The following is a 23,888-nucleotide window of genomic DNA, read 5'->3' on the forward strand; positions in this document are numbered from 1 at the left end:
CCTTCCGACGTCAGCGCTGACGTCGGGAAGACTTCCGTTTGGCTCTGTGCTGCAGGCAGTGCAGGTAAGGAGGAGAGTAGCCTCGCGGTTCGAGTGGCTACCAAGGGAGGGGGCGGTCCGCTCCGCCACACCCCGCCCCGATTGCAGCACAGCCGGCCAGGTCCCCTTACTTTTGTGGCACTTCCCCGACCGACCGACAACAGCCCCGGTCCGACAATCCTCCCTGCCCTGTAGCCGCGAATCTAAATTATCTTCTTACAGCAGCTGTAATAAGGTAATTTAGATTCGCAGTTAAGGGCAGGGAGGTTTGTCGGACCGGGGCTGTTGCCAGTCGGTCGGGGAAGTGCCACAAAAGTAAGGGGACCTGGCCGGCTGTGCTGCACCCGGGGCGGTAGAGAAGGAGTGGGGAGAAGGACGCTGAAAGGCCATGGGGAAGACGGGAGGGGGGGGAAGGACTCTGAAAGCACTTGAAGACAGAGGAGGGAGAAGGACGCTGAAAGCACATGGGGAAGACAAAGGGGTGGAGAAGGACGCTGAAAGGCCATGGGAAGGGCGGGGGGGGGGGGGGGTGGAGAAGGACGCTGAAAGGCCATGGGGAAGACAGAGAGGGAGAAGGACGCTGAAAGGACATGGGGAAGCAGAGGGGGGAGAAGGACACTGAAAGCACATGTGGAAGACAAAGGGGGGAGAAGGACGCTGAAAGGCCATGGGAAGGGCGGGGGGGAAGGACTCTGAAAGCACTTGTGGAAGACAGAGGGGGGAGAAGGATGCTGAAAGCACATGGGGAAGACAAAGGGGTGGAGAAGGACACTGAAAGGACATGGGGAAGACGGGGGAGGGGTTGGAGAAGGACGCTGAAAGGCCATGGGGAAGACATAGAGGGAGAAGGACGCTGAAAGGACATGGGGAAGCAGAGGGGGGAGAAGGACACTGAAAGCACATGTGGAAGACAGAGGGGGGAGAAGGACGCTGACAGGACATGGGGAAGATGGGGGGAGAAGGACGCTGAAAGGAAATGGGGAAGAGAGAGTAGGGAGAAGATGCTGGCAGGGAAGAAGACAGATGCCAGACTATGGGGGGAGCGGAGAGAAGAAGATGGGTGCCAGACCAATTTGGAAGGGGGAAGAAAGGGAGAGGCACAGTAACAGAGCAAATGGAAGATGCAGAAGGAAGAGAGACAGTGGATGGAAGGAATTGAATGAGAACATGAGGAAAGCAGAAACCAGGCAACAAAGGTAGGAAAAGAATTATATTTCTTTTTTTTAATTTTGCTTCAGGATAAAGTAGTATATTAGTTGTGTTGATAAAAGTTTATAAACATTAGAGGCTCTGGTAGAAACCCATTTGCAAAGTATGTATTCTTCCCAATTAATATTTTCAAATTAATAAAGTCTTTTTGCTTATTTGTAAATGGGTTTCTACCAGAGCCTTTAATTCAGTAGCATAATTAAATGAAATAACTATTTCTGAAGTTTATAGGGATGGGCGGGGACGGAGGGGATTCCTCGCGGGGACGGGCGGGGACGGAGGGGATTCCTCGCGGGGACGGAGGGAATCCTCATGGGGACGGGTGGGACTTTGGCGGGGACGGGTGGGATTTCTGTCCCCGCGCAACTCTCTAGTCTGGACTCTCCCCCATCAAGACAGATGCATTGGGTTCCATTGCTCACACATCTCTGTAACCTTTACCAATAAAGATTTTTCATTTACCTTTATCGTTTCTTCTAATGTATTTTTAATCTGAATTCCTAAATATTTAATATCTTCATCTTTCCATATAAAGGAAAACGAATCAAATAATCCTTTTTGACAATGAATATTTAATGGAAGAATCTCTGATTTATCCCAATTTATTTTATATCCTGATATTTCCCCAAATATATTTATCAGTTCTAATAAGTGTGGAATGGTATCTTCCGGATTCCTTAAAGACCTTCTCTGTATCAAGTGATACAGAGAAGGCCGGATCATTTAATTTTTTTGATAAATTTAACATATGAAACGCCAGTCTGGTGTTATTAGAAGAATATCTTTGAGCAACGAACCCTGATTGGTGTATTCCAATGATATATGGGAGAGTTTTACCCAATCTCATGACCAAAGTTTTTGCCAACAATTTCTCATCCACATTAATCAACGAGATAGGCCTTTAGTTTGAGACCAAAGTAGGATCTTTATTTGGCTTAGGCAATACAATAGTTAAAGACTCCGCCATAGTACCTGTAATACAGCCATTATTCAGTTGATCTTGATATAAATTTAATAATTGGAGTATTGTGATTTGGAATGATTTATAAAATTCAACAGTGAATCCATCATCTTCTGGAGCGGATCCTACTCTAAGGGATTTCAATGCAGCCTGTATTTCCTTCAATGTAATCGGCTTTTCAAGAGAATATTTTTAAATGATCAGGAATTTTAGGTCCTTCAATTAATTTTAAAAATTCAGCTTCTTCAGTTTTCTTATTTGAATCCAGCTCGGAAGAATATAATGCTTTATAAAATTTCAAAAATTGGTCCAAAATGTTATTAATTTTAGAATGAGTTTCTCCTTTTTCATCTTTTATAGCTACAATTTTTACTTTCTTTTTCTTTGCTTTAAGATAGTTAGCTAATATTCTTCCTGACTTATTCAAATTATCATAATACAATGCCTGCTGATAGAATAATTCTTTTTTAGCTATTCTTGAAGAGATCTCATTATATTTATATTTGTTTTTTAGTAACTCCTGCAGTGTATTTTGATCCCATTTTAAATCCAATTTTAATTCTAAATCTTTAATCTTTGTTCCAAATTAGAGAATTCTGATTTAAGTTTTTTCCTTATATGAGCTGAAAATGAAATAATATGCCCTCTCATAGTAGCTTTAAAAGCATCCCACAGAGTTTCTCTAGAGATTTAAATATTAATTCATTTTTTGTTGTATTTCTTCAATAAAGTTTTCTTCAGCTAGCAGAGCATTATTGAATCTCCATACAGATCTACTATAAACTTGATCTGTCATTTGTAATTCTATCCATACTCCTCCATGATCTGAAAAAATAATCGGATCAATGACTGCTTTTGTAACTTGCTGAATTAAAGTATCCGACACAAAAAAATAATCTATTCTTGAAAAGGATTTATGTACTTGAGAACAAAATGAAAAATCCTGATCATTAAAATGTAATATCCTCCATATATCTTTCAATCCACAAGATTGAACTAAATTTTCTAACCCTAATGATTTCGTTATTCTACTTGGTTTTTTATCAATCAAAGGATTTATAACTGCATTGAAATCCCCAGCTATAATCAAATTAGGTTTAGTCAGTGGTAAAAACAACTGTTGAATAGATTTAAAGAACTCCATTTGTCCCGAATTAGGTGCATAAATATTGATAAGCGTCAAGGTATCATTCCCTAAGCTCATGCCCACTTGAACCCATCTTCCCAAGATATCTGCAGAAATTAGTCTAAAGTTTCCAGAACATTTTTTATTTATTAAAATAGCTACCCCTGCTTTTTTACCTCTGGCCGGAACATAAAAACAATGTTTCACCCAATCTCCCTCTAACTTTGATGACTCAACTGCCGAAAGATGAGTTTCTTGGATGTAATAAATATCAGCTTCTTGTTTCTTTAAGAAACTAAGAGTCTTCTTTCTTTTAATCAAGATGGTTGAGGCCATTAACATTTAAAGAAAAAAAAAATTAATAATAATTTTTGATTCATGTATTAACATTCCATAACATAATCCCATTAATTCCCCTTTTTTATTCAATAAGTAAATAATGTACCTTTTCTCTACCCACTTATCCCCTTTCTCCTCCCTCCCCCCATGCAAATTTTGACTGCTTGGAAGTGTTTATGTGAAGCTAAATCACAAAGCTCCCCCCTAAACCTTATATTAAACAAATTCATATTATAAATTGATTGATTATAGATAAATAAAATAAGTATATATACATAATATTTGATTAAACAATATGAACAAAATATCATCCTGTACATACAAGTTAATTAATCCCATATGTCCAAATTACTAATTTTTCAGAACACTTGCGAATTATTAAAATCCTTTCTATCTCTATCTATATTCATTGTAATTATATATTTCAGTCTTTTCCATTATCTAATATAATTTGGACATCACATTCTATTTTTAATTAAATGTATTAAACGAAAATATTTCACTTAATATCATGAGATCTCCTATGAATAATAACCATATGCATTCAAATTCATATTCTAAATTCATTATGAAAAAATATTATAATGAAATTAGTACAACACACATTTGCATCTATTTAAAAATATTTTGACTCTTAACAGACATATTAATTCATCCTCTTATATTCTATATTTAATTGATATTGTTTAAAATCGTTAATGATTTAATTATTTTTCTTTCATTTTAATTTAATTCAATATCATATAGATCATACCCTTTCCCTATCTATCATTATTTTAAAGTCTACTTTCCTTGTGAAACCAATTTACATCATATATTATTTAATTATGCTGAAAAATTCTTTACCTTTAACTAATAAATTATTTCTTAAAGACTCATTAATTTGATCTAAAACTTGTATATACATCTGACCTTCCTCCGCTATTTAAATTCCTATATAAAGAAACATTTGTATTTTTTTATTGTATTATGAAATATCTTAATAAAGAAATCCCTTCAATAATTTAAATTTCCAATGAATGAACCTTCTATATTCAGCAAAACTATATAATTTTACTTTAGTAATTCATGTTTTACTTTTCAGTTTCTCTCTTCTACTATACATCTATGTAGTTCTCTTTATGTCTTAAGCCTATCTTATTCATCTTATTATTTGTGACCAATTCATAGGCAGTGGAACTCTTTTTTGTTTGGGGGAGGGCCCTAAAGCGTCACCTCAGACTCTGCACAAGCTCTACCCCAGATCCTGCCCCATAATAATATTAGCAATTGTAATGCAATTTCTTCCATTCATTCTTTACATACAGTCATACACATAAAGCACAGTTACTTACCGTAACAGATGTTATCCGGAGACAGCAGGCAGATATTTTTACCTGTGGTGATGGCATCCATGGAGCCCAGCACGGACAGTGAAAAGTGCACCGGCACCTCAGTTCCATAAGCAAGCTAAGAAGTGGGAGGGATGTGAGAATATCTGTCTGCTGTCCCTGGATAACACCTGTTACGGTAAGTAATTGTGCTTTATCCTAGGACAAGCAGGCAGCATATTCTCACATTTGGGACTCCCTAGCTTACTACACTGGGATGGAGGAAGAGTTGGCCATTAAGAAAATAAACTCTGTAATACTGCTTGGCTGAAATGACCATCTTGTCTGGAATAGGATTCTAGACACTAGTGAGATGTGAAAGTGTGGATTGAGGACCAAGTGGCTGCTTTGCAAATTTCATTAATGGGAGCAGATTGTAAGAAAGCCACTGAGGCTGCCATCACTCGAACTTTGTGTGCTGAAATACATCCCTAGAATTGCAACCCAGCCCAAACATAGCAGAAGGAAATACAAGCTGCTAATCATGAGGAAATAGTTCTCTTGGTGACAGGTCGGCCTAGTCTGTTGAGATCAAAGGAGATGAACAATTGAAGTGAAGACCTGTGTGGTTTAGTCCTTTGCAAGTAGTATGCCAAAGATGGTTACAGTCCAATGTATGAAGAGCTGCTTCTCCAGGATGAGAATGCTTTGGAAAGAACACTGGAAGCACAATGGATTGATGCAGATGAAATTCTGTTACAACCTTTGGAATGAATTTAGGATGAATGCGGAGAATCACCTTGTCATTATGAAATACTGTATATGGTGGGTCAGAAATCAATGCTTGGAGTTCACTGACTCAATGAACAGAAGTAACAGCTATCAAGAAAACCACTTTCCAAGTGAGAAACTTGAGATGAGAACACACTAGTGGCTCAAAGGGTGGTTTCATCAACTTGGCAAGGACTACATTAAAATCCCAGACAACTGGAGGTGGTTTCAACTGAGGTTTGGAGTTGAAAAGTCCTTTCATAAACCTAGAAACCAGAGGATGAGTTGCCAGAGATTTATTGTCGACAAGAGTATGGCAAGCACTAATAGCACTGAGGTTTTGAGACCAGAAGTAGAAAGATGGAGAAGGTACTCCAGAACGGAAGGAAGTGAAGAGGAAGAAGGTTTTAGGGGATGAAGAAAGCACCAGGAGGTAAAACCTGTCCACTTTTGTCGATAGCATTCCTATGTAGATGGGTTTCTGGATGCAGCAATAATGGCTTGAACAGAATCAGAAAGATGAAAATCTGTTGAAGTTACACCAAAAGTTACCAGGCTGTTAAGTGTAGAGACTGCAGATTAGAATACAACATGGATCCGTGACTCTGCGTGAGTTTAGAAGGAAAGATCTGTAGCGGAATCAGATCCTTGATAGTCAGCTGAAGGAGAAGAAAGAACCAAGGTTATCTGGGCCACCAAAGAATTAGAAAATACCTGGAGTGAAACCCTTGATTTTTCTGGGTAGCAGGAACTTCTTCTATGGCATTGAGTTGAAGTAAAGCGTCAAGAAGAAGAGATGTCTGCTGAGATTTAAGAGATGACTCTCTTGGAGTGTAGTCTGGAGGGATGGATTTGAAATTAAGAACGTACTCTTCCTTTTATGATTTTTAAGACCCGTGTATCGTTTGTAATAAGAGTCCATCATGGGTAAAAAGATTGAAGATGACCTACGATGGGAAGAGAAAGAGGCTGTAAAGGTGTTATATGATCTATGCTCTCTAGAAGCAGGTCAAAAAGACCGAGCTAATTTCTGAGATGTGGATATTTGCTGTTTCTGCGATCTTTGTTGTCTTTGTCTCTTCTGAGGTGGTGGTTTGGCTGAAGAAGAAGAAACAGGATACAGTCTCTTATAATTATAAGAAGACGATTTCTGAGCAGGCTTGGTAGATTGAGACTTCTTAGTTCTATTCAGAGTGTTCCAACTCTGCTCATGTTGAATTTTGTGTGGCAGATGTCCATATCGGAGACTCACAACCAAGCCAGTCATCTCATAGCTATGGCCATAGCAGAAGCTCTAGATGTCAACTTAAACGCATCAAACACAGTGCGAGCTATATACTTTCTGGTTTGCAGAAGGACATGTGTAATATGCTTGAACTCAGGAAGATGAGCTGGTAGAATATACTACTCAAATACTGAAATTTTCAACTGCTTGAAATAAAAAGACATAAAAAAATAGTAATTTGATACTCTGTTAGATAGCATTGAATTCTGATATATAAATGATGACCAAACTTGTCCATTGTTCTGCCTTCATGACCTGGAGGGGCTGTGGCATTGACTCTGGAGCTAGATGACTTTTTAAGGGTGGATTCTACTAGTAACAACTGATGATGGAGTTGAGATTTATCAAACCCTGGGCATGAAATAATTCTACCGACAGTGGAGTCTCCAATTCTTCAGAAGAGACTCTTTCAGTCTTTCAGTGAAGTGGCAATTTCAACAACTCTTTGGGGGGCTTATCAAAGTCTAATGCCTCCAGCAATTCAGCCCTGGGTTCAATACCTGCTTCCAATTTCACAGGAAGCTCTTTACTCAACTATCTGATGTATCTGGTGAAAGAAAGAACTTCAGGAGGTGCTCTTCTCCTAGGTGGTGGGGGAGACAGTTCTGAAGTATACCATAAGACTCAGGCGCTGAGAAATTGGCACCCCACTCTTATACACTGTGATCTGAAAGTAAATCAGAGTCTTGGTCGTTTGTAGAGTCTCTGTGATGACAGTACCAACCTGTTGAAATTGAAGATGGGGATCATTGGTACTGTGATGATCAAGCCGATGTATGTTTAGAAATAGAAAACTTAGATAGAGAACGTTGACGTTTAGATGAAGATCATCTATGTCCTGATATGGAGCGTCGATGTTTCGATGAAGACCTTCGATGGCTCGATGCAGATCGATGTGAAGAACGTTGGTGCTTCCATGGTGATCGATGATCTGAAGAGGAATGCTGGCATCAGGAATGAGAGCATCAATGCTTTGAAGAAGCAGAATGACGTTCCAAAAGTGTGTGTTGATGTTGACTTGAGGAACATTGATGCGAAGCAGAGCGACATCTAGAAGCATATTCCGAAGCAGTACCTTGAGGCCTGTGACAGCTATGCTCGGGCTGGGCCAGTACCAATGAGGTCAGTGTGGACACTGGCATGGGGATTGGTTTGAACACATAACACCTTGGTTGAGGAAACTCCACTGGTTACCTGTATGCTTAGGTATTATTTTCAAGGCATTAGTACTGGTGTTCAAAGTCATTTACCATGGGATTCCTTGGTATTTAATGCAAACTATGGCAATCTATCGACCACTTAGAACTCTGCGGTCTGAGGGTGCGATTGTCATTGATGGACTTCTCAAAAGTAGATTATGAGAATATGAGAGCTTCTGCTATTTCCATCATAGGAGTAACTCTGTGGAACAAATTAATTGGACCACAAAGAGCTCTGTCTGATATTCAGAATTTTAAGAAAATGCTCAAGACTTCTATAAAAAGCATTCATTGGAATGCTTTTTATAGCATTCCAATGAATGATGTTTCTGACTAATTCTGTTTTTTGAATTGATATATTCTGGAGAGCTGTGAACTAAAGGTCTACACTGAATGATCTGTAATCTTTGATTTTGTATAAGTCTTGTTTGCTTTATTTTATGTATGTTACTATTTGTAAAGCTGCCTAGGAATAGGCGGTTGAGAAATTTTTTAAATAAATAAATATGTCACCAATCTCTCTGTGCAGTAAATCATCAACCTTGGATCGAATATCCCATACCAATACCCGAGTAGATATCAATAGTACAACAGGGTGTCTAGGGGTGAGAGACCTCAAAGAGGACGCATGCCCAGTAGAAGACACAGCCTGCACTGAAGGAGAATGTCGGTGTCAAGATTTGGCCTGCATCACCGGCTAAGAAGTGGGCAGCTTCTTAGCAGGTTTACCAGAGGCACGGATGTCCGATGCTGATGTCGATGCAGGTACCGAGGACTAAGACTTTCCCTCCATAAGAGAACCAAAAATTTGTTTCTGCTAAAGCCGATGGGTCTTTAGTGAACACTTCTGAAGAGTAGAGCAATGAATGCAGGAATCCACCTGAAGTTCAGGCCCCAAACACTGGATACACCAGTTGTGCGGGTCGGTAAGGAAATGTGCCATTGATACCGACTGTACTTTTTAAACCCGTTTGATGCTTTAGACATGGACAGAAAAATTTGAGCAGCTAAATTAAACTCAATTTTTATGTGTAAAAAAGTGCTGCACACAAAATCGAAACCCCAGACCTCAAAAGAGGACTAAGGTCAGTAAACAAAACAAAGTCTAAAAGCTTATGAATTCTTAAAGTGCTGGTGCACTTTTCACTGTCTGTGCCGGGTTCCGTGGATGACGTCTCCCACATGTGAGAATATGATGCCTGCTTGCCCTAGGATAATTTTATTAATAATACATAATGGTACATAATTAAACTACACAAAGCACACTGTATGCAGAGAACATTTTAATTAACTATCATTTATATTCTGCTTTATTCAGAGAGGTCAAGGCAGATGACTTTAAAATATGCAATGTCACCTCAGTAACTGCTCAGAAAACTCCGCTTCAGTGCCAAAGAAGTACATCAAGAAGTAATACAAAACATTGCAAAGGAGCATAAGAATAGCAATACTGGGTCAGACCAATGGTCCATCCGGCACAGTATCCTGTTTCCTTTTTTTCTCTTTAATTTTAATAAATAACAAATAATACACAAATTGCGAAGCGTTGTTAAGTTCTTCAGTGCCCACTCAACACAAATCACTGCAAAAATACAGTGGGCAGTAGGACAGTGGTCTTCACTAATTTTTAAGTTGGGGCCGTTTTGAATCCAAAAAAACTGAAGGAGAGCCAACAAATATCTTCCTACTTGAGGCCAAGTTTCTGGACTTCCATCTCCAGCAGAACACCAGGCTTCAGTCACATATGCAGAAAACAGAAAAGAACCTTTGCAAATATAAACCCACAAACCAAAAGTACTATTGCACACAAATCCTAATATGCCAGACTCAAAAGAAATCCTAATATGCCAGACACAAAATAAATACGGTAGAAAGAAATGCATTTCTTCCTGAACAGTCCAAAATATTAAAACAGATTTAAATTTTCAAAATTGACATATTTCAATCACTAAATTGAAAATAAAAACATTCTCCTACCTTTGTTATCTGGCAATTTTATTTTTCTGATCATCCTGTTCCCTCTGTGCTCTTAACTCTGTTTCCCAGGCCTCCTTATGCATTTGCAGTTTCTTTCCTCTCCTTCTTCACTTTTTGTACTACATCCATCTATGAAAATCAGTGCCATTATTCAGTTTTCTTCCATTTTTCTGCCTCCATCTCAAATCTATCTTCATTTCCCTCCTCTCCCCTCCAACCACCTGTACCATCTCCTTCCCCCCCCCGTGCATCTCCTTTCCCTTACCCTCCAAACACATGCATCTCCTTTCCCCCTCCCCTCCAATTATGTGCATCTCCTTCCCCCTCTCCAACCACGTGCACCATCTCATTTCATGCCTCCCCCAACCAAGTGCACCATTTCCTTTCCCTCCTCCTCCCCTCCAACCACGTGCACAATTCTCCTTTCCCTCCTCTCTTGACTTCCCCTCCATCAATGTGCCACCATCTTCTTTCCTTCCATCCACGTGCCACCCCGTACCTCTCCTCTCTGCCCCTCATTCAGAATCTCTCCCTTCTTCTCCCTCACTCCCTATTCCCTCCTGTTACATTGAATGACCTTCCCACCCGGTTCCAAAGACCCCCTCACCAGGAAAACTACAAGGAGTTTGCCAGCACAGCAGAGATTCTCTAGCACTGCCCTTAGTCTCCTTTGTACGGTTCCTTTGCTGCGATCCACCCAACTGGAAACAGAAGTTGCTTCACAGGGGGGTAGACTGAAGCAGAAAAGTGCAGAGGATAACACTAGCAGTGCTGGAAAATCACTGCTACGCCAGCATCTTCCTTACAGTTTTTGAGAGACCCAGTGAGGAGTTGCGAATCGCACAAGAGGTCCTACCACAAAATGCCAAATTTGTGACTATTGAAAAGATATATTCATCATGGTTTTTGGACTGTTCGACTGAAGAAACTAAATAACTAGAACAAATCATGGACACAAACAAAAGAATCAGGATATTTAGAATTATTGAGTGAACTGAAAAAACAAAGTGGTACATTGTTTATATGTTTGTTCAACATTGTATCTTTAGTAGCATGTACATAAATTAAAAAACACAAAATCTAAATAGCACCAAAAGGTTCCACAAAGGAAATGAAGCAGTAAAATAGCAAAAAGATTGTGGTATAGAAGATCAGATTTACCAGTTTGTAGTTTAATAAGCATCCAAATAACTTAAAAACAATAATCAGAAAAACAATCCACAAAGGGTATATACAGTCACAGGGGAATGACATGGGGGAAAACTTTGTCCCCGTCACCAACTCGTCCCTGCGACCACCATACCTGTCACCGCCCCATTCCTGCGATTAATGTCCTCGCAGCATGCATACAAGCCGCAGTACTGCAATATTTAGCTTATTCCTTCCTTATAAATCAAAGTTCTGGCTGCTGAACTAGAGAAAGATATTCAGCTGGCAGGGCTTTGTTTATAAATTTTTAACAACACAACTAATATACTACTTTATCCTAAAGCAAAACAAAAAAAAAAAAAGAAAATACAGTAAAACCTTGGATTGCAAGTATCTTGGTTTGCAAGTGTTTTGCAAGACAAGCAAAACATTTTATTAAATTTTAACTTGATATACAAGCAATGTCTTGCAATACAAGTACATAGAATATACAAACATCACAACTGAGCCAATGATTCTTCTCTCTCTGACACTGCAAGAGTGTAGTGACTGTTCTAAATGAGCAAAGTCTTGCAATACGAATACATACAGTATACACGTGTCACATCATCACAACTGAGCCAATGGTTCTTCTCTCTCTAACGCTGCAAGAGTGTAGTGACTGTTCTAAATGAGTGAGGTCTTGCAATACAAGTTCATGTGGAGGGGCATAATCGAAAGTGACGTCTTAAGTCCGTTTGCGTCCAACTTGCAAGTCATTCAAAGTTAAAAACAGCCTAGGACACATTTTCAAAAAATATGTCCAAAATTTTTTTTGTTTCGAAAATCGTCTAATTATATGTCCTGCTGATCTGATCGTCCAAGCCGCTAAAATGTCCATCTTTATACCACATTTCCGTCCAACTTTTTGTCCAAGTCAAAAACACCTAGAAAAAGCCCTGTTGGACGTGGGAGGGGTCTGCAAAGTGATGGACTGCACACCCAGACATGCCACCTAAATAGTGTGGTACCTTACAGGGCACTGCTGTGAACTTCACAAAAAGGGTGCCATGTCTTCTCCTCCCTACAACTCCCTTATAGGTCACGGTGAGCCCCCCAAACCACCTCCAGAATCCCCTAGACCCACTTATCTACCACCCTAATAGCCTTTATGGCTGCAGGAGCCACTTATATGCCAGTACAAAAGGGTTTTGGGGGTGGCTAGGGGAGTGTACATGTTTAAGTATCAATGCAGTGATTACAGGGGCTTATGGGCATGGGTCCTCCTCTCTATGGGTCCCTAACCCACCCCCAAGACGACTTAAGCTGCCTCTGTGCTGGGCGACTAGGCTTTCCTATGCCAGGCGGCCAGATGATGATGGTCTGGAGGCTGAATTTTAAAGGTGTGATTAATATTTTTATGGGGATGGGAGGGGGGTCGGTGATCACTGGGGTAGTGTGTGGGGGTCTGTTTTATGTGTTTGTAGTGCTTATCTGGTGACTTTAGGTGGTTTTTTTGTGACTTAGACCATGTTTTATATGGTCTAAATCAGTGGTCTCAAAGTCGCGGCCCGCCAGGTACTATTTTGAGGCCCTCGGTATGCAAAACAGTTTCTTGATCATATGTCTCTTTAGCTATAAATTACAATATTAGCTATAAATTACAATGTTATTATTAAGACTTAGCCAAAGGGAAAGATTTATAAACTATAAAGAGTTTTACCTCATGCAAAATTGTCATTTCTTTAATACGACATTAACTATTTTTTCTGAGGCCCTCCAAAGTACCTACAAATCCAAAATGTGGCCCTGGAAAGGGTTTGAGTTTGAGACCACTGGTCTAAGTCATAACGTCCAAGTTCTGTCGATCCTGGGCTGTATAACTTTCGGTTATACATGCTGTATGACTAAGTCTAAGCCGACCTATGTCCTGCCCAACTCCCGCCCTCGATATTCCTTCCGAAACACCCCGTTTAGCTTTGGTCGTTCAGCGGCACTATGTAAGCCTAGGTCGTTTAGAAATACGTCCAAAACCTGTTTTTATTATCGGCACTTGGATGTATTTGGGAAATGTTCATCTAAGTGCCGACTTAGGCCGGTTTTTGGACGCTTTTCTCTTTCGATTATGAGCCCCATAGTATTTTGTATGAAAGTTTTTGGGTTGTGGAACAAATCTTCTGAGTTTCCATAATTTCCTATGGGGAAATTTGCTTTGATATACGAGTGCTTTGGATTACAAGCATGCTTCTGGAATGAATTATGCTCGCAAACCAAGGTTTGACTGTAAATAGAAAATTTTTTTTCTACCTTTGTTGTCTGGTTTTTGCTTTCCTCATCTTCTCATTCAATTCTTCCCTCCACTTGTCTGTCTTCTCTCTGCGTCTTTCATTTGCTCTGTTACTGTGCCTCTCCCTTCACCCCCTCCAATTGGTCTGGCTCCCATTTTCTTTCCTCCGCTCCCCCAATAGTCTGGCATCTCTGTCTTCTTCCCTTCCAGCGTCTTCTCCCTACTCTCTGTTCCCCATTTCCCTTCAGCGTCTTCTCCCCTCTCTGTCTTCCCCATTTCCCTTCAGCATCTTCTCCCCACTCAGTCTTCCCCATTTCCCTTCAGCGTCTGTTCCTCCCCACGCCCTTAAGCGCCTGTTCCTCCCCACCTCCCTTCAGCATCTGTTCCATTCCTTTCTACCACCACCCTTCCCTCTCGCCACCCCCCTTCAGCACCTCTCGCGCGGTCCAAGCATCTCCCTCCCTTCCCTTTATATTCGTGGCACATTAGTGTAATTTGTGCAGGCCACCGGAGCCTGCCTGAAGTCACGTGTGTCTGCGGGTGGAAGCTTCTCCTCTGTACCCAGGCAATGAAGTGTTAAGTGGCTTTCCCAGAGTCCCACAGAGATACAGTGGTAACCTCAGGGCACTGAGGTAGCTGGTCCAACCTCTTGTCCACTCCTCAACATGGATGAACCAAGAAGGAGTAGAAAGAACAAACTCTGAGCAAAAGAGAGAAAGCTGCAAATTAGCCCACAACTAACCTAACCACAGCTAACCGGTAGCTGGCCGGGACTAAACAAGGTACACTCGGGCCATAAGTGAAATGGTGCCCTGGCCAACGCCAACCCACTGATTGTGTGGTGGCGACTGGGTCCTACCGCTCGCTGCTGCCCAACCTAGCTGCAACAAGTGGACTCCGGCATAGCTCAGATGCCATGACACCACACTCACCATACCGCGATGGCCAACCCGGAGTGGCGCAGGGAGCAGGAAGCAGCAACACGCAATATTCTGACACTCTTCAGCTCACCTGCACTGGGAACCACGACTACCCGCCCTGCTGAAGCTCATGAAGAGCAATGGCCTCCATTGAGGTCTGAGCCACAGGAATATTTATCCACCGAGGCCCGAGCCACAGGAATATTTCTCCACCGAGGCCCGAGCCACAGGAATATTTCTCCACCAAGCCAGAGCCACAGGAATATTTCTCCACTGAAGTCCGAGCCACAGGAATATTTCTCCAGAGGCCCAAGCCACAGGAATATTTCTCCACCGAGGCCCGAGCCACAGGAATATTTCTCCACCGAGGCCCGAGCCACAGGAATATTTCTCCACCGAGGCCCGAGCCACAGGAATATTTCTCCACTGAGGTCCAAGCCACAGGAATATTTCTCCACCGAGGCCTAAGCCACAGGAATATTTCTAATCTGAGACCTAAGCCACAGGAATATTTCTCTTTTCTGATCCAGAAAACAGAAGCCACAGTGGTCCTGCCACACTTCCCTCGGATGACCCGACATAAACATAAAAAATTGAAGCTCCAGACAAGTCCTAACTGCCAGTTCAGCCCAGAAGCTGCTGGTGACCAACTACCCGGGCACCTTCCTCTTCGATAAGCACTGCTGGAGACAATGTTACTACGGACTCCGGGCAAAATTATAAGCCAGCTGTAGCTCCAAACATCTGAAAACGTCCTGTCCCTTACTGAAACGACGACTACCACTACAAAAAAACTAGTAGTATGAAATATGCCTGATTAGCACAGGGGAAACTTTCTGGTTGCTTGCCCGCTTACCCGCAACTAAACCATGCTGAAAGTGCCTGGCCCCCGAACATCCTGCTGATTCACGGTGCCCTAGAGCAGCCTTTACCGCTGCACCGTGAAAACCAGCACGTCTCATCAAGATCACGCCAAAGCAGCGACCCGTTCACCAAACAGCAAATTCACATTCCAACCGCATGCCATTGCTGAAAATCTGTGTACCACCTGGCCACTACCGGCAACTGAAAAAAAATCTGCGAGACAGCAAGGAAAAAACTGCCTCAGCACATTTGCACGGGAAAGCATCAGAAATCCTTGTCGCCACCACCGGTGCCAGTGCCCCCCCCCTCCCCGGAGAGGAAAGGATACCGCTGGGTTACCCCAAACTAGGCTCCTGGGCCCAGGGAAATTAGTTCCATCGAGCCCTTGTCAAGCCCTGCAGCCATGAACCGTGACACACCCCAGAGCCCCCGACAAGAAGAACGAGCAAAGAAAAAACATTCACCCACAAGCTGAGTAGGGATGGCCAGCAGAAATAGCCAGACCACATACCTCCATGAGTGAAGAATATCCAGCCTCCTATGGAGTGATCGGCTGGTGAAAACCAGTACTCCTTTACCTTTAATCTTCCTTTATTTGAGGGAAAGGAGAATTTACAGAAGGCACCATGTTGGTTCAGGTAAGGGACCTGGGGGGCACAGGTGTTAACTCTCTGTAATACACTCTGTCTGTTAGAATATGGACCAGTGGTCAGTGCTCAATACACCAACCCGATCTCTAAACTGAATAAAGTGTAAACTGATTAATTTCTTTTATAAGAGGAGGAGCCTCAGATCCCCATGCACTGCCAGCAGTCAGCTTATTAGCCGCACTAGAAAGGGAAACAACCCCATCAGCCTCCCTCCCCCTCCTGCCTGGATTGTGCTGACTTCCAACAGTAAATAGTCATTCACTCACAAGCTGAATAGGGATGGCCAGGAGAAATAGCCAGAACACATACCTCCATGAGTGAAGAATATCCAGCCTGTGAAAACCAGTACTCCTTTATCTTCAATCTTTCTCTTGCTTTCTTTGAGAGAAAGGAAAATTTACACAAGGCACCATGTTGGTTGGGGTAAGGGACCTGGGGGGCACAGGTGTTAACTCTCTGTAATACACTCTGTCTGTTAGAATATGACTGGCAGGAGGGGGAGCAAGGCCGATGAGGTTGTTTCCCTTTCTAGTGCGGCTGATAAGCTGACTGCTGGCAGCGCACGGGGATCTGAGGCCCCTCCTCTTATAAAAGAAATTAATCAGTTTACACTTTATTCAGTTTAGAGATCGGGTTGGTGTATTGAGCACTGACCACTGGTCCATATTCTAACAGACAGAGTGTATTACAGAGAGTTATTATATTTTGTTGCAGTTTTTCTCTCTGATTCCTCCATAATATATATTGATTTGGGGCACAGGTGTTACCCTGAAGAGGGTGAGGTAGGGAGCAGGGAGGGCTCAGGTGTAACCTCCAAAGCTGGCACCATGTGCCAGAATACCCCTCTTTCCAAACAGCCAAGCCTGGCTCGAAATCCACCCATAGAATCCAGGAATTGCGAGAACACATCCATCAGCCTGCTAGAGATAAGAGTATACTGGTTGGCCAAGAGGCTGTGCATCCAAGATATACCTGAGGACAATTCAGTGCTCTCTTTCTCCACCTGCTGGTTGATGGATATCATCTGCTGTTGATGACAAGGAAACCTGAGTTTCTCAACTTCTTCAAGCCAAGTACCCTCTAAGCCAGGGATCTCAAAGTCCCTCCTTGAGGGCTGCAATCCAGTCGGGTTTTCAAGTTTTCCCCAATGAATATGCATTGAAAGCAGTGCATGCACGTAGATCTCATGCATATTCATTGCGGAAATCCTGAAAGCCTGACTGGATTGCAGCCCTCAAGGAGGGACTTTGAGACCCGTGCTCTAAGTCTAACAAATATCAATCGAGTACCTCCGCCTAAGCTCCGCCCCAGACCTAGCTAGATAGATCTCTCCCAGATCTCTCCCACCCCCTCTACTGCCACATCCAACATTTCTCTCTCTCTCATCCCCTGGATCACGTGCAGCATTTTTTACCACTAACACAGTATCCTGTTTCCATTATGGCCAATCCAGGTCACAAGTACCTGACAGAAACCCAACATTTCATACCAGCAGTCCTAGGGTACGCACTGGCTTACCCCATACTTTAGACTGTGAATCTGCTAGGGACAGAGAAAGTACCTGCATATACTTCGTACAGCGTTGCATATGTCTAGTAGTGTTATAGAAATGATAAGTAGAAGTAGTAGGTGTGGAGGCATCCTAAAGTGCTTGAGGATCCTCACAATGCAAAATGCATAAGAACAATAAGAATAGCCATATTGGGTCAGACCACCACTACTACTACAACTTCATATTTCTATAGCACTATACAGTAAAATACGCAAGAGATTATAAGCTCTGCTGAGCAGGAACTATCTAATCAAAACAGACAAACAGGACAAATAAGGGATTAGGGAATTGCTTACAGTAGGGATGATTAAAACAATGTGGGTAGTTTACAAGTGAGTAGGATTTAGGAGTTAAAAAGCAGCCTCAAAAAAGTGGGCCTTTAGCCTAGATTCGAATACAGCCAGCGATGGAGCTTGACGTACTGATTCATGAAGTCTAGTCCTGGGATGCACTGGGAGGGGGCCTAAGATTCTGATTGGTTCAGTCACTAAAGGCCTCTCCCATAGGAGAGGCCTTAAGTATCTGAACCAATCAAATTAATCAATCAATCTCAGGATGCACCGGGAAAAAGAAGGCCCGTCATTTTGAAGAGGCAGGCCTGCCGGCAGGAGAGAGTGAGCATCTATCCTGTTTGCTGTTTTAATAAGGTACATGGGATGGGTTGGGGGTTGGGTCACGGGTGTGGGGGTAGGGGATCCGGGTGGCTGATGCAGGAGGGAGTAGACATCCCTCCTATCTGCTGATCTGCACGGAGGTCCGGGGGCCAAGGCCAGTCTTCAATGTGGGATCAAGGTGGCCAAAGCAGGAGGAAGTGGGCATCCCTCCTGCCTGCTGATCTGCACGGGAGTCCGGGTGGCTGAGGCAGGAGGGAGTGGGCATCCCTCCTGCTGATCTTTGGGGAGTGAGGTCCAGGTGCCCTAGGCAGGAGGAAAGGGGCATCCCTCCTGCCGATTTTTTTTTTTTAACTTCGAGTGGGGGAGGGGGGTCTTGTTCTGTGCATGTGTCAGCTTCTCCTGCCAGCTCTGTGAATGTGTTAGCCGCTTTCTCTAACGACTGATCAGATGGGACTACAGCAGACCACCGCAAAACTCATTTTCATGCAAAATTGTTTGAACATCGATCACCATTTTCAGATCTGACAATTTACTGGCAACACAGCAACGCATAGGATTTTAACGGCAATTTTAGAGCATCCAGCTCACAGTCCCATCCAGAGAGGAAGTGACACAGTAGGGATGGGACTAGAAGGGCATGGTCCAGGAAGTATAAAAGCTAAAGCCATAGCTAGGTTAAGGAGGCCCAGAGAGAAGTGGCAATGGCCCACAGCATGTGTCTTCACCACTTATATGTGAACTGCAACTGCTATACAGTCAGGTAGGCCAAGCTCCACTTGGAACCCTTCAGTTTTTGTACTTTGAGCTGAGTAATCACTAGAGACTTCCCTGTTAACTTTAAGGAACCAGGCCATGGACAAGTAAAGTGAGTTTATACTGAGAGACAATAAAGTACACAGTGGCCCTGCAGAAACAGGTCAGATGAGGACATTGTTACATTTACTAACTAGTTTTATGTTCCCTTTTTCCTCCTACCTGACCCAACAGCTTTAATAAATGTGCTTTTTCTTTACCTGCAACGTCACTGTGGATCTGTCTTACCTGGGCTCCAGGCTTGCCCTCATTCACATTACTATAATTACAAATATACATTCACAGACAAAAATACAGAAAAATAGATATTAAGGAAATAAAGATGGTAAAAAAACAACTGTTGTTCCCTCACCCATCATCTCAGATAAGAATGTAAGAATAACCTTACTGGGTCAGACCAAAGGTCCATCAAGCCCAGTAGCCCGTTCTCATGGTGCCCAATCCAGGTCACTAGTACCTGGCCAAAACCCAAGAGTAGCAACATTTTATGCTACTGATCCAGGGTAAGCAATGGCTTGCCCCATGTCTTTCTCAATAACAGACTATGGACTTTTCCTCCAGGAAATTGTCCAAATCCTTCTTAAAACCAGCTACGCTGGTCTGCTCTTACCACAATCTCTGGAAACACGTTCCAGAGCTTAACTATTCTCTGAGTGAAAAAATATTTCCTCCTATTGGTTTTAAAAGTATTTCCCTGTAACTTCAAGTGTCCCATAGGGTGACGGGATAATCGCGCACCGACAATCCAGCGCCGACAATTCGGCGGAAGACAGAAGCGCGCGGGGGAAAAAATAATTTTTAAAGAGCTCCGACTGGGGGTTTGGGGTGGCAACCTCTCCCACTTTATTGGTTAGTGTTTGCGCTGCCATTGCGGGGGGGGGGGGGGAGTGAAACCTCCCACATTATAGAGAAAATGGAACTTTTCCCCCCAAAAATCAGAAAAACTTCCGTTTTCGCTATAATAGAGGTTTCCAACCCCCTGATCCCCCCTCCAACAGCAGCACAAACACTAACCAATAAAGTGGGGGGTTGCCACCCCAAACCCCCGTCGGAGCTCTTTAAAAATTACTTTTTCCCCCGCGCGCTTCTGTCTTGCGCCGAATTGTCGGCACTGGATTGTCAGCGCGCTGACGTCTTGCGCTCCACTGTCTATGAACCGTCCCATAGTCTTTGTAATTTTTGATAGAGAGAAAAATTGATCCACTTGCACCTGTTCTACTCCACTCAGAATTTCGTAGACTTCAATCACATCTCCCCTCAGCCGCCTCTTTTCCAAGCTGAAGAGCCCTAACCTTTTTAGTCTTTACTCATACGAGAGGAGTTCCATCCTCTTGATCATCTTGGCCACTCTTCTTTGAACCTTTTCTAGTGCCGTTATATCTTTCTTGAAATATGGAGACAAGAACTGAATACAATACTCCAGGTGAGGTCACACCATGGAGCAATACAGAGGCATTATAACATTCTTTGTCTTGCTAACCAACTTGTTTGCTTTTTTGGCTGCTGCCGCACATTGGGCGGAAGGTTTCATCATATTGTCTACAATGACACCCAGATCCTTTTCTTGGGTGCAACACCCAAGGTCCACATTAAATTTAAAAGGTAATGTTTTCAAACCTTTTTAAAAGTTCACAAACACAGCAGTATCAGCAAAGACCAATGGTTTGGACTTGATTCCTACCTGCAAAGGGCCATGATCACCATTCCTTCAGCATCCCCAATAAACAAAAGCCAGTCCTGAAAACCTATTCTAATTGCACTATAAAGATGCAAAACCCATTTATACTTAGGCTCCAAAATACAATTTGAATGTCACAAAGAAACACGCAACTCAACGGTGTCATTTATAAAGAATTTCAGGATTTAAACACCCAATCATCACATTCTAATTTTATTATACAGTTGCACACTTACTTCTTATGGCAACAAAGTGTTTATCCTCCTCTTCTCTACCGGACAGTTCCCCAGTCTATAAAAAAAATAATAATAATTTTTGTTATAAAAGCCAGAAGGTAAACACTAGTCTGCAGACACTGATCATTTAAATAAAGCAGATATGCAAAGCTGAACCAACTATGGTATTGTCATATCACATTTTCATTGCCCTACACAACAATTCAAAAGCAACAAATGCCCATTTCCAGCAAGTCCTAAGATTTAGGCTGTTAAGCCCTAATGCTCTAAAGCTTTCCATAGTAGTATGACTTGTTAAAAAGCAGGCTTACTGCCACGAAAAGCTCTTCTGCTGATGTTTAAAGGTTTTTGGAGTCTGCTACCAAACCTCAAAGCAGCCACTGAGAACCTTATGCAAATGTATCATAAGGTGTGCATTAGTATTTAAATGAGCTCTTCTTGTGATGCACAAAAGGGAATGTCGCAAAATTCCGTGTTGAGTTGATCCTGAGGAACTTCCTCGACCACCCTGAGGAGAAGGAGGGCCTGCGCTTCCCGCAGAAGGGGAAGGTGCGACGGGGAGAAGGGAGTACCCCTCCCGGACGATGGAAAGGACCCACAGGTCTGTGGTAAGTTTCTCCCACTGAGGATAGAAATGATGGAGGCTTCCCCCGGGAAGGGGGGAGGTCTCCAGGAGGAAGGGAGCCGGCAGGCTCAGACAGGAATTGTCAAAAAGACGGCCCAGGCTTCAACGGAGCAGGTGGCTGAGTCTTAGGAGGACGCACTGAAACAATAGGATGCTGGAGTTGAGGTGCAGCAGTGCGCTCCTTTGGGGGCGACCTCGAGGAACAGTATTCCCTACATGAGAAGGCACACTTCAAATGATGTCTCAACGAGGCCGAAGATGCGGCACTCACAAGAGACTCCGAGGTTGGCTTCTTCGCCAGCACATCTGAGGAGGGAAGCGGAGACTTACCAGAAGCCTAGGCGGCAGGCGGAGCCGTGGTCGACGTCTTCGAGGTCGAGAGCGACTTCATCGAGGTCGAGGCCTTTGAAGCCGAGGCCCTGACAACCGGGGCCGAGGTCGACCCTTCGGGTTCCATGGGGCCAAAAACTTGAAGAATCTTGGCCACATGCCGACGAAGACCCCGCGGTTGGAGGGTGACACAACGCGGGCAAGACTCAGCTTGATGTTCAGCACCCAGGCACTCCACACACCGACGATGGGGGTCGGTGATGGAGATCACCCGGTTGCACTTAGTGCAGTTCTTAAACCTGGTCAGAGGCCAGAACATAGGACAAAATACAACCGCGGCTCTGCGGCCCGACAAAAACTGACCACCCGGTCGGAAAAAAGAAATAGGAAGGAACTTGTACAAACAAAGATGCGCAGCACAGCGACTCACCCGAAAACAAAAAAGCAAGCTGTGGTGCAAAGAGGCACTACGAATTCGCGCAGACCAAGGGAGCAGGGCTTCTGGCTCCGCGTAAAACTTAGAACTGAGGACACGCTGAGGAGACGCATGCCCTGAGTCGGGCGGGAGGGACACTCGCGCATGCGCGGTACATTTGCAAGCTAGAAGGTTTTTAAGCAAGTCTGCTTGCGAAAATGTCCGCTTGGGGGCTCCATCGGTGATGTCACCCACATGTAGAGAATATGCTGCCTGCTTGTCCTGGGATAATTGTAACTATGACTTTAACTATATTAATAACTGTACTGATCTACCTATACTAGCAACCCTATTGAATGTCAAACTGTTCATTGTAACTTCCTGGGCAACTGATCCAACTTCTAATGTAATCCAACTTTGAACTGAATAGGTAAAGGCGGAATAGAAAACCTGATTAACATAACATATACTGCTGTATTTCTATTTAAAAAAAGAATACTTAATTGCTTCAGTGCTGTTTTTTATTTCTGTGCTGCATTCATGTAGGCTTTTCAGACAAAGAAGCTGGGTTGCACTGCTCTCTTTCTTTTTTTTTTTCTTTATTCATTTTAAAACTTTCAACAAGTAATTCATTCTACAATCATATAAACTATAATAATACTTATTAATCATACATTCACTGAAATCAAACTATAACTTCGCCCTCCCATCCTTCTTCCAATATAATCATATAATTTTATACAAATAAAATCCTCCCCCTCCCCCTCTTTATACTTCAATAATCAAAAGGAGAGAAATAAACTATTAATTACTCAATTATAATTAATCCTTACAATAATTTGTTAATGGCTCCCAGACCTCCATAAACTTTTTATAACTTCCTCGTTGGACAGCTATTATTTTCTCCATTTTAAAAATATGGCACAATGAATTCCACCAAAAACTATAACTTAATCTATCATAATTTTTCCAATTCTCTTTCTGCTTTTCTAGCCAAGTCACTGATGTATTTAAACATTTAGGCTTCTGCATGTGTTGGTCCCACATCAGCAGTAACCTCCGGTTCCTTGACTTGTACTGATTCTACAATTTCATCATCTGTTATGATCTGTTACCCTGGATCATTAGCTTCACTGCATATCCATTCACTGACATTCTCTACATCAGTGTTTTTCAACCTTTTTACACCCGTGGACTGGCAGAAATAAAATAATTTTGTGGACAGGCAAACTACTAGGACTAAAATTTTAAAACCCCGTTTCCACCCCATCTCCGCGAACTTGGTCCCTGCAAATCATCTGATCCCTCAGTTATTATTTTATATTGAATATATTTTATTAATGTATAAAAAAAAACAATATTCTGTACAATTGTCATTTTATAAATACAAATAATACAGAGCAAGGATCAACAAAACCCCCTGTCTCCCCTCCCCTTTACATATATCCCCTCTACTATCAAGAAAACTGAACAAGCCAAATTATTACAGAATGCTACACAGAAATATCATGCTAACAGAATACTGCAGTCACACATGACAGGAATAGTGTTAAGGGAATG

The 23,888-nt window shown here is 42.6% G+C and overlaps 1 protein-coding gene across 9 annotated transcripts in view; it reads right to left on the reverse strand.

The window, feature by feature from the left end:
- Window positions 1–23,888, reverse strand: part of E2F6 (E2F transcription factor 6) — a 97,167-nt gene that overhangs the window by 62,880 nt on the left and 10,399 nt on the right. For 5 of the 9 annotated variants that reach the window (XM_033939551.1, XM_033939554.1, XM_033939549.1 and 2 more), the window contains one exon: window positions 20,959–21,013. The exons of 1 other annotated variant lie outside the window; for it this stretch is intronic. In XM_033939551.1, coding sequence (XP_033795442.1) covers window positions 20,959–21,013 — 55 coding nt within the window. Of the gene's footprint in view, window positions 1–3,511; window positions 3,646–10,216; window positions 10,280–20,958; window positions 21,014–23,888 lie in introns of those variants that run through there. 3 more of the 9 variants (XM_033939553.1, XM_033939557.1, XM_033939552.1) reach the window with 3 other exon arrangements.

The sequence above is a fragment of the Geotrypetes seraphini genome, chromosome 3 (genome assembly GCF_902459505.1).
Source record: "Geotrypetes seraphini chromosome 3, aGeoSer1.1, whole genome shotgun sequence".
Taxonomy (NCBI): Eukaryota; Metazoa; Chordata; class Amphibia; order Gymnophiona; family Dermophiidae; genus Geotrypetes; species Geotrypetes seraphini.